The 11193-nt window shown below is 46.6% G+C and overlaps 1 protein-coding gene across 1 annotated transcript in view; it reads left to right on the top strand.

Annotated features, from left to right (window-relative positions):
* Positions 1-1114: 1114 nt before the first annotated feature.
* The window catches only part of GRK5 (G protein-coupled receptor kinase 5), a 154429-nt gene continuing 144350 nt past the window's right edge, over positions 1115-11193 (top strand). Inside the window, exon 1 of the mRNA XM_066323495.1 lies at positions 1115-1265. Within this exon, the coding sequence (XP_066179592.1) occupies positions 1214-1265 (52 nt within the window). The 5' untranslated portion in view covers positions 1115-1213. The remainder of the gene's footprint in view (positions 1266-11193) is intronic.

The raw sequence follows: 11193 nt of genomic DNA, 5'->3' as shown, positions 1-11193 counted from the left end.
GTGTTCTAGGCTGTCAGCAAGCTCTGCTGTTGCAGGTCATTTGTGTGTGGCTGTAGAAAGAAATAAATTGATACAATTAAAAAAGGGGGGGGGGGGAAGAAAAAGTAGCGTCTACACTTCACTTACAAGAAGGTGCATGTTAATTTGATTTGCTTCGTGTGGATTTAATCAATGCAAATACAGATGGGGAAGAGTGTCAGTGAGAGTAATGGGTCGTTTTTATTCCTCTTTCATTGCTTGACCTGATGAATCGATCTACCCCGTTGCTAGGAAAATCAGAATCATGCTGACATGAGCATCTGTCCTATGTAGACAGGAGTTTATGTTGTAATCTAGCGTTTAAAATTCACAAACTTTCCACAAGTGGCTGATGCCTCACACAGCTCCCTACAAGGGTGAAGACAATGGTGTGGCAGAATGGGGTTCCCTCGGGTTCTTCCGTAGGGGGCTTTTAAGATCCCAAGAAAGTCGAGGAGCCCCGGCCGGAGAAGGGCGCGGGGGGAAGACTGGGAAGTCTGCCGGGTGTCGGCGACCCCTTCCCACGAGTGTGGGGCATCTGCGGGCGGGTGACGAGCACGAAGAGCCGGGCGGGGGAGCCCTGGGGACCGCGGGCAGGACAAGGGGAGCCGGGGGCCGCCGCGGCGGGACGGAGCGCGGCACCAGGGCTGCGCCGGGGCCGGGACCGCGGGAGCTCCGCGCATCGCCCCGCGCATCCCCGGCGGAGAACAGCCACCCGCACCGCCCGGGACGCTGCGGCCGGCCCCTGCCCGTGCTCTCCCCCTCCCCGAGGCGGACAGTGGCCGGCCCTCCCCGGGGACGCTGCGCGGCTGCGGAACCCACGCCAGGTGCGGCGGGGCCGTTCCAGGACTACACGTCCCGGCGTGCCCGGCCCGGCGGGGCCGGCGCCTGCGCGGGGCTGCGGGGCCGCTCCGCGGTGCCACACCCCCGGGGGAGGGAGGCAGGAGCGCCCGAGCCCTCAAACCACCGGGGGAGCCGGAGGGGCGGAGGATGGAGTAGCGGGGCGCGGCGGAGCAGGCAGTGCGGGGAGCGCCGCCTCCGCCCGGGGAGCGCGGGGGAGCGGGCGGGCAGGCGGGGATGATGCGCGGGGGGGACGACGCGCTAGGGGCAGGAGGCGGGTGGTCGCCCGGAGACCTCCGCACCTCGGAGTGACGTCCTGCTGCAGTGCCGCTGCCTGCGCTGCCCGAGCTCGTCAATGGAGCTGGAAAACATCGTTGCCAACACCGTTTTGCTGAAAGCCAGGGAAGGTGAGAGAGCGGCGGGAGGGGAGAGGGGGCTGGAGCATCCTTGTCGCAGTCGCCCCTCCGCGGAGCGATGCCCGCGGGATGCGGGCGGGCACCGGTGGGGATGCGCGCCGGTCCCGCCGGCGGCGGCTGTCGAGGTGCCATGTGGCTGTCGCCGGCGTTGGTAAACGGCTTGTTTGAGACAGAGCCCCGGCGAAAAGGAAAATACCGCTGTTTTTCCCTGTGCGCGGGGGTTTGGGAAAGGAAGTGAATGAGATTGCAGAGATTACAATATTCACCCATCTCTTCCTTCCCCCTTCCCGCCTCCCCCCCTCAAATCTGGTCCCACAGATTGTGCTATTTCAGCGTCTATTGTTAAAGGTCAGCTGCAGATGCATTCATTCAAAAGGGCTTAGCAAATCTGCAAATAGCTTTCCGCGCCGTGTGGTGAGACCGGCAGGATCGTATCGCTTCCCCGTACAGTCATTGCCTTATTCGGCGTTATTAGGTGAGATCATGTTGCTGCAAACATGCCCATTGTTGAGAGCGTGTTTGTCCCCGGCCGGAGCCGGACGGAGGGGCTGGGGGCTCAGTCCCCGGCCGCGGGCGGCGCGGGGGTCTCCGGGCGGGGGTTGTCCCCCGCGGCCGCCGCCGCGCTCGGGCAGCGGGGATGCTCCGGGCGATGCCGGAGCCGCCGGCGCGGGGCGCCCTGGAAAGACGCTCGGCTGCGGCGGGGGGTCTCCCGGCGGCATCCCCGTCCCGAGCCCGAGCGCTCGCAGAGCCCAACCCCGACCGCCGCCGGAGGATCGGGCTCTCGGGGCTTTCTTTCCCCCTCGTCGGGAGCGGACGCGGTTTCCTCTCCCCGCGCGGGCGGAAATCCTCCCGCGGCTGCGGAGCGCGGAGCCGGGCGCTGGGCACGGCGGGGTCGGGGCTCCCCGCGGAGCCGCCGGCCGCCCGGGAGCATCCCTCCGGCTGGAGCGGGAGCGCCGCGCACAAGCAACACGTCTTACGGGCTGCGGCATCGCTGCCAAGACGCGATCGCCTTCTGTCTGCTCCAACCCATTTTTATGTTTGTGTTTATTTACTTGCTTGCTGTTTAAAATAAGGCATTTTTCCAAGCTCTCGCTCAGAGTTTCTTCCCTGGAAGCGCTTGCTGGACCAGGCGTTTTTAGGTGCGGTACAACCTGCGGCGTGTTCTCCGCTGTCCGCCGAAGCGCTGGAGCTGCCTGCGAGCGAGGCTGGGCGCCGCTTGGGTGGGCTTCAGCTTCGGCCGCTCTGGAGCTGTGGAACTACGAGTAAAAGCAGCGTTCATTTTGCCAGAGAGATCATTCAAATAGTCCGCCCCTGGAGCGGTCCTTTTGCTGGGAAAATCACTCAAATTGTAAAATAGTGTTTATATAACTCGCAGGCTGTTGAACTTTTGAGGCTTAGCTAAAGAGTAAAGTCCTGAGATCCTCCCAGAAAAGCTCTACAAATAATAAGGGCAAAGGTGTTACCCCATTCAGCAGATCAGTGGATTATAACTTTTTGACTTCTGATGGACATCTTTTATTTTCTGTTGTCATTTTTAATGTTGTTCAGGATGCAGTTGTTGCTTCCACTCATACACTGCCGGTTTAGATTTCAGTAGACTTTAGGAATACTTTAAAGGACTGGTATTAATTACAGTTATTGTGTGTTGTTTACAGGGAGACGATATTTTGCAAGTAATTTTAAATGTGCCGCTCAGTTTTATGGTCCTTTTCTGCCATTCTCAGGAAGATGGTTACAGTCATGTCGCTTTATTGTGTTAAAGTTGTATTAAAGAAGCTGTTAGCTGTAATCCAAATGGCAGAAATTTATCAAGATTTCCTCCAAACTACATTCCAACTGTTCTTTAAACCATGCATGAACCTCCAACAACATTTTTTGAGGCCTGGTGCAAATTAATTTTTAAAGCTTTTTTTTTTTTTTTTTTTTTTTTTTTTTGAGGGGATATGATTTTTTTTTTTAGTGAAGAACAAAGGGCAAATCATGTACCTGACATCAGAGCCACAAGTATAAAATATTATTCCTGTATGAGATAGGTTGCCATACTTCAGTTATTGTTGCAAGCTGCTTTGAGTAAAGTTGTTTTAAAATTTGCAGCAAGTAATGTAGCTGGCTTTTCTTGCAGATTAAGAAGGCAGACAACATATGTTAGACCAAGAGTAAACCCAAGTTAGTATATTGAAGATTATGGTATCTAAAAATAAATTTGTTCCAGGTCCTGCAGACTCCATCCATAGATTTGGTTGGGTGAACGTGTTGCCTAAGCCAAGTACATGCCTGTGTGTTTCCACTTGTGAAGTCAAAATTAAAAGCTGTATTAGCTCCACCATATGCTGGCTGGTGCCTGCAATGTGGTCCTTAATGTTAGGAGAAGAAAAATGATGGGATCCACTCTGCAAAGGTTACTCAAGGCAGTTGTTTTGTCAGAATTGCAAGGGGAATGTCAGAGAGGGGTTTGGGTAGAGCTGCAGTGTGAAATCCAGTAGTGAGGAAGTTTGAGGGAGTCAGAAGTAGGGCTGAGTGGCCACTACCAATGTTTTATTGCAAATATTGGTTTAAATTTTGCAACTCTTTTGCTCTGGCCTTGGTAGTGTTTGTAGGTTTGGTTTTTTTTTTTTTCCTGTGGTCCCTTGTCTAAGTTCCTTCACCCCTGATGTAAAGTGAGCTTTTTTAGCTGAAATACCAGGGGGCAAGTTTTATAACTGCTACACAAATACTTGCACTTAAATCCTGATGATCACAATGAGAAGCACACCCAGAATTAACTGAGGCCATGTGATACATGAGTAATCTTATTAGAGCAACAAAAAGAGTAAATGTGGTTCACATACAAAAATGCATTTCAGTGAATAATTCTGAGCAGAGAATAAATTTCAGGAAATTTTAATATTTTTGCAGAATATGAAGGTTTTGACACAAAATTACACATAAGTTACTTGTTATACTCAGATGTCTGTCAGTTTGAACATGTAAGAATGGAGATTTGCTGCATTTGAAAGTCCATTCATTATTTATTAGGAGTAAATTTATGCTCTTTCCTCAACTATAATTTCTCATTTCACAAATCGTTAATCCCTTTTCAGACTGAATAGAAAATACATCTGGTTTAATTATAGGAACCAAATAGGTATTTGGGAACTATCTAGTATTGCCTGGGGAGAAGAATAAGCTGAGAAGGGAAGACAAGAAAGATGAGAGTCATAAAAAGCAAATCAAAACAGTAACAATTGCAGTCATTTCGGGTTGAGTAAGAACCCCAGATGAGGAGGTGGTAAAACATTTATCTGGATCTTCATGGCATCATAGAATGGTGGGGTTGGAAGGGACCTTAAAGCTCATCCAGTGCCACCCCCAGCCATGGTCAGGGACATCTTCCACCATCCCAGGTTGCTCCAAGCCCCATCCTGGCCTTGGACACTTCCAGGGATCCAGGAGCAGCCACAGCTTCTCTGAGCACCCTGTGCCAGCCCTGCCCACCCTCAAAGGGAGGAATTTCTTCCCAACATCCTATCTAATCCTGCCCTCTGTCAGGTTAAAGCCATTTCACTGACCTTTCTTTTCATCAGCCTTCTTGTTCCTGAGTCTCAGCAGTGATGTCTGAGGTACAGCATCACCCAGCCCTGGGTACTGGAGACCCACCAGTCCAGGTTGGGCAATGAGCCCCAGTTCCCTTTCCCAAGTTGTGATTGTTTCACAGAGGGCATAATCAGAAACAAGGAGCCAGGAGAGACCAAGAACTGAGTTCTCCCAAAGTCTCAGAGGAATTTTAACAGTCCTAATCCAGAAAAGATTTAAATTGTATCCACAGAGTCTTGAATCTACCCTTGCCTGTCAAAAGCAATAAGCTGATCGAAGACAAGTCTTTCAAAGAGACTGATAATTAAACTACAGTGTTTGTGTGAAAAATAAACAGTATGGTCTGAAAAGCATGACCAAGACATGGTGATTACCTAACTCCTCTTCCTCATGAACCCTTCTCTCCTAGCCGTAAGATCAACCTTCCCTGATGTTTCCTGCTGCTTCTGTGGGCATGAGCTTCCTCAGACCACCTGAAACACATTTCAAAACAGAAATACAGCTTGACTCTGTTACTGCAAAACCCTTCAAAAATTTGTACAAAAAGACAATTCTCACCCCTTTGAAGTTTTCATTAAAAACTGTGATGTCTAATTTAGTCATTGGTTTTAAAGCAGCCACTTTGGAAGATGAACTATTTTATTTTCTTTGTCAAACCTGGAGTTTCTAAAGCGCAAAGTTTACCATGTAAAAGGAAAAAAAAAAAATCTTCAACCACTGAAACACAATGCAAATGCTTTTTTCCCTTTTTAGGTAGGCTGGAATTCTAAAATAAACTTATTTATGGCACCCAAGCAGAGCCTTCTAATGGCCTAGACAAAAGGGGCGGCCTTTTATACTCAGGATTTTTTGATGAGTGCACGCTGATGCCATATAACATGCAAAATGTGCCTGTGCATAAATTGCTGTATTTTTAGCTTGCTTTTGCAGGATGATCACAGGAGAGATTTGTGTGTGTCCGTACTGGCAAAAGACTAGCAATAAATCCTAAACTTGAAGCCTGATTGCTTTCCAAGAACTTGGCTGCAGAGCAGTTGGAAAAAGGGCAGGAGAACAATGAAAAGCATATTTTGAAGGAAAGAAGGTGGCTACAGTGACAGCCAAAGCTCCATGGAGAATATGGTTATAGCAACTTCATTAACCAGTTCACTGAATGAAGAATCTGAGGTCCTGTCCTCCATCCCTTGATGCAAACCCAAAATGCTTTGTATGGAGAACACTGTAAGCAGAGGAAGCTTCCATGTGGTGTCTCACTTTAGTTTTATTTTTAGAGTTCAAGAGAAGCTCACCACTGTAATTGCTTTCAAAAAAAGCATTTCAAGAATGGAGTCAGCCATCGCTTCAGATGCAACAGGGTGCTTTTAAGCAGTAGTTTAGAAAAATTAGTTTCCTGGAACAATTTCTGGCTGGGGAAAAAAGAAGTACCTGGAAGAGTCAAGACTATCTCATTATATTTTAATCGAGGAAATTCAGAAAAGAGGAATTTTTCAGGCCTTTCTGAAAAGAATGTCTAAGTCTGAATCACTTCAAATTTTCTTTTTAGAGAAGGGAATTAGTTCTGTAGCCACACCTGGCTTAGGGCAAATGTGTGTATGTAGAACTGGCTTGAAATATATTTCCTGTGGGATTCTTTTTTTTATGTTTTTTTGAAAGCAGGGTTGATGCAGAGCAAGGTGAAGAGCTGTAGCTGTGCCCTTGGTGGACACTCTGGGGTTCTCCAGTCTGCAGACATGGGCAGCAGAGCTGGGGGTGTGGCAATGCTGGAGAAATCAAGAGCTCTTCCATCCAAATCTTTTCACTGGAGAGAGGACCATGCTCCTTCCTGTGCAGTTGTGTGGAACTGTTATGGCCTGATTGCTATCTGTCTTGTTGGGTTTGCAGGCATTTAAAAAATATTTAGTAGTGAGCCAGGTTATTAACACAGAGAACCTATTATGTAGTAAAACTTTTAGTACAAATGTTAACCGTGGAGGTTTGAGTAGAACTACTTACATCTGCTCCATTAATCTCATGAGATTGCTTTCCTTAAGTGCAAAATAATAAATCTAAGAAGAGACTGCCTGTCTCTGTTATCAGTATGTTCTTTTTCTGAGAAGGTTTTAACTTAGTGTTGCTGAAATTATCCAGTCAGAAAAGAATTTTCAGCACTTACACAAGACATTGACATAACTTTATGACTCTTTTTTGTATTAGTTGAGAATACTGTGAGAACTTGGTCAAAAGCACCCAAAAGAGGTGGTTTTAGTGATGCTCTACTGAGTGTTGCCAGAGCAGCAGCACATGGACTAAACCAACCTGTCTATGTGATGAACAGCTCCAGAATGAAAGTTTCAAACACAGTCCTGCCCCAAGATGAGCCCTACCTGTCCATGCCTTTGTCCCCAGTGAGTCTGGATTGCCACGTGCTGCCTCATTTTGAAGGAGAAACAGCTTAAGAGGAATTCAGCAGCTCTGACTTTAGTGCTTTAGGCCCTGGGGGTATGTTACACCTGTTTGGTGGCTGATTCTGCTTCATTTTCCTTTTGTACCTGTGGACAGCACAGTGTGTTACTCCTGGAAAAAAAATACACGACAAAGACCCCACAATTGCATCCTGACTGACTTCTTGGAAATCGAGCTCCCTTTCCAGGCACTGCTGTGCCAGCTGAGAGCTGCTAAAGATCTCCTCCCAGCTCAGAGGGTGAAGACCTGGGTGCTGAGGACTTTGGTGTTTGCAGGGAAGGGTCTGAAGCCCCAGTTGTGTAGTCAGACTTGTAGTGCAGATGTGTTCTGATCCCACAAACCTCAAAACTGACTGCTAGGGTGGGGGCAGGGTCCTCCTGCATGGGTAGAGACACAAGTTGTGGTTTTGTTCTTGGGCTGACTGATTCATCTCCCACGCTGGTTTTGTGCCCGTGTCACTCTGTGAGTGACTTCTGGTCTGTATGGATGCAGGGAAAGCTACAACATCACATCAGGATCCATACTGTGGCACTGAAAAACTTTAAAAGCAGCTTGTTTTATCAAAGCAGTTACTGTGCTTATGTAAAAACCCAACCAAATAAACACAGGTTCTGGCCAGAAAATTGGGACTTAGGGATCTAACTTATGCTCATCTGAGATCTTCCCCTGCATCTTTATTTTGAAAATATTCTGTCTGCTTTATGAGTTTTTTGTGCGGCAGTGGGGAAGAAAAGTATTGGTTACCCCCTATTTTTACTGGCATGTAATCTAAACAATAACAAGATGATATAATCCCAATATTTCTTTAAGACCACAGGATGTGAAATTAAATTAAAAGGCCAGGCAAATAAAGAACCCTGCAGTTTGATTACACTCAGCTGGATTATCTTTGTAATTATTTTCCTTGGAAGATTTAAAAATGCATACGGCTTTGTGAAAAAGATTAAATAGAGAAACCCAAATTAAAGTAAACAATCTAAAGAAAACACTGCAAAGATGGTGGGTATTTTACTTAATTCAAAAAATGCACCAAGTCGCCTGGTTAAAATGAAAGGATGGAGCAAAACACAGGTGAGGAGGAAGATGGATGAGGCTGTTCAACTGGCTCAGCTGCCTCTAGCTCATGTAAAGTCCTTTCAGATATGGTTAAGAAACTGTCAGAAGCAGTTATTCAGGGAAGAAGGGCAGGCTGAAAGGAGCAGAATTCCACACAGGTACTCAAGCCTCAATTCAGAGCTGGGAGCAAATAACACAAACGGTGAATGAAGGAAGGGTGGCTGTCTGTGTTCCAGGATGAGAAGAGCTGTTCACAGATAAGATTTTGGTGGTACAGCCAAGGCTGAAAAATGTCTATATCCATCATTTCCAGCACCTAGGGATGTGTTTGCTATGCATGAGTAGTCCCATGGACTGCATGGGCACTGCTTGCTGGTTGGAAATGCAGCTTGTTTGTGCTCAGGGATCAGGCAGTTCTCACTGCAGCAGAGCTGTTCCAGGCAGTAAAACCACATGGATAGAGCTAAAGGGAAACTGCTGGAAGCCATTGGGAAAAGCCTACTACATCATCTTGTCCCTGGTTTGCCATGTACTTTTTAAGGTATGAAACATTTTTGTATCAAAATTACTCCATTTATGGGTCTGTCTCTTTAGATTTTTTTTTTTTTTTTTTAATGAGCCCAAGAAATCTTGATTACTTTTTTTTTTCCTGGTTGAATTTCCCTTACTCCCATCTCCTTTACTCATGCAATCCCTTTTGTACAGTTTTCATTTTTCCAGGTGCTTTCTGTTCCCTCACCAGTCACGGTCTTGTCGAGTTGAACAGGATTTGTTCTTTCCTTCTTCCAGCCTGTGCAGCTTGGATGGCCCAGCTGAGATTTTGTGCATTCAGCCCTCAGTTCCAGCTCCCTCCTGGCAGTGAGTTCCTCGTGCCCAGGGACAGGTTGGCCACGCTCAGGGAGGCTCAACCTGCTCCTCACCCTGCCCCACCTCATCCAGCCAAAACAGCTTCTGTGGTGGGGCTGGGCCCTGGGGAAGGGGCAGGACACACTGGGTATTTCATCAGGGTATTGCTGAGCAGTTTCTCCCTCTGGAGTTGCTGCTGGAGCTCCCTGTTGTCCCCAGGATGCCTGGGAGGCAGTTAATAAGCTGGAGCAGCTATTTTTTGCCTTGGTTGAGTATTCTCTTGGGTCCCATTGAATGCATGATTTCACTATGAGCCTGGCTTTTCCTGGTAGGCTGAGGTTATGTTGCAAGTTCTAGAAGTTACCGTATTTTTCATACAATACCTCTTTTGCTTCAGTACTCAAAGAGCCAATCTTTACCTTGTGTGGGTGTGGGGAATGATGACATTTTGGATGCTGTTTGCTGGTTCCCAGTGCTCCTGAACCCATCCCTTTTTCCTAGTATCGTTCTGCCAGTGAATAAATTTGGATGATTTTATTTTCTCTCCCTGCTGGAGTAGTCTAAATTTTTCAAGACCAAAATTCCCATATTTTGTTCTTCCCACTTCTCTGTCTAGTTTATTTTCCCTGTCTTGTGTTTCTGACACCACCTTTGAATTTGAGAAGTCTTTGATGTACTGTTTAAAACACATTTAATTAGTTTGGATTAAATGTCAGTTTCCTGGCCACATGTAAGGCTTTATGTATTTACACACTCCTATTATCCTTGGTTGCTCTTTGGTCAGTGTTTAGTCTGCGTGACAAGGCTCCTGGCTAAAATTACTGAAACTGTTCTTTTTTTTTTTTTTTTTTTTTTTTTTTTTTCCTCTCCATGCATGTGTTATGAGAGGCCTTCATGGCTCTATAGGAAGTCTTTATTTACAGCTTTAGATTCTGCCTGCCTCAGAGTTCTCCCTCAATTTTATCTTGTGTGCCCCAGGAAAGGGCCTGGCTGCCAGGAGGATGGAGAAATTCTGTAACATTCCAGTGGCGTTCGCTTGGCAGAATCTGCAGAAGGCACTGATGGAAGGTCTCCTCTTGTGGGGAACAAAAAAATAAAAAAAAGAGAGAAATGCAGCTGGAAGAAGAGGAGATTCAGAAACAAAGGGAAGATGTCAATGATGCCAAGTGAAAAGAGCACCAGTGAGTCCTGTGTGACACTTCCGTCAAAATATTCCCGTAGGCAGTGCAAGGGAACTGACACCTTGAACAAGCAGATGAGTAGGAAAGAATGGATGCCAGGCTAAATCATCATTTAGCCAAGGTTGCCAAAATATCTGTGGAAGATGTAGATGTATGTAGATACATATTCATTCATATTGGTGGTGTTTAATGCTTGTCCTTAGCTTTCTGCTGATTTCATCTTCCTGTTCACTGTTAGGTTGGATTTTGTTTCTTCTTGGGGGTGAAGGTTATATTGGTAATCTCTTCCAGACAATGTTTTCTCTTCCATCTTCTTTAGTTTTGGTTGTTATAGATGTGGTTTCTTTATTTTCCCAGTGCTCTGGGTCTCTGTGAAGGAGAGGTTTTAGTGAAAAGCACTCTGGAAATCAATAGGGTTGCTTTTTTGTAGGGATGGTCTTGCTACTTGCACAGCAAACCTTTCTCCTGCAGAAATCAATGGAACAACCTCCTTTTCTTCTTTTGTTACACAAAAATGCAACTGCTCACCCTGCAAGTTTTACTTGGAGGAAATTTTACTTGGCTACCAGTTACGGAAAATTAAGGGAATCTGGACATTCATCCTTAATCTTACTATGAGAGGAAGGATAGTTGCCCAGTGCAACATTTGGAAGCTGTGAAAAAGCTTACGAATACGGGAGTTTGGACTAATCCATGAATAAACCCTTTCTATCTCCCTCCTTAGCAATTCCACATCTACATTCCATCTTTGAATCATGGTTTTGTGTTTTCTGAGGATGCCAAATTATAAATCATACGTTGAGTGAGAATTCCTCATGAAG

The sequence above is a fragment of the Sylvia atricapilla genome, chromosome 8, assembly GCF_009819655.1.
Source record: "Sylvia atricapilla isolate bSylAtr1 chromosome 8, bSylAtr1.pri, whole genome shotgun sequence".
Classification (NCBI taxonomy): Eukaryota; Metazoa; Chordata; class Aves; order Passeriformes; family Sylviidae; genus Sylvia; species Sylvia atricapilla.
Note: the sequence above shows the minus strand (reverse complement) of the source record. Positions and strands in the feature narration are given on the sequence as shown.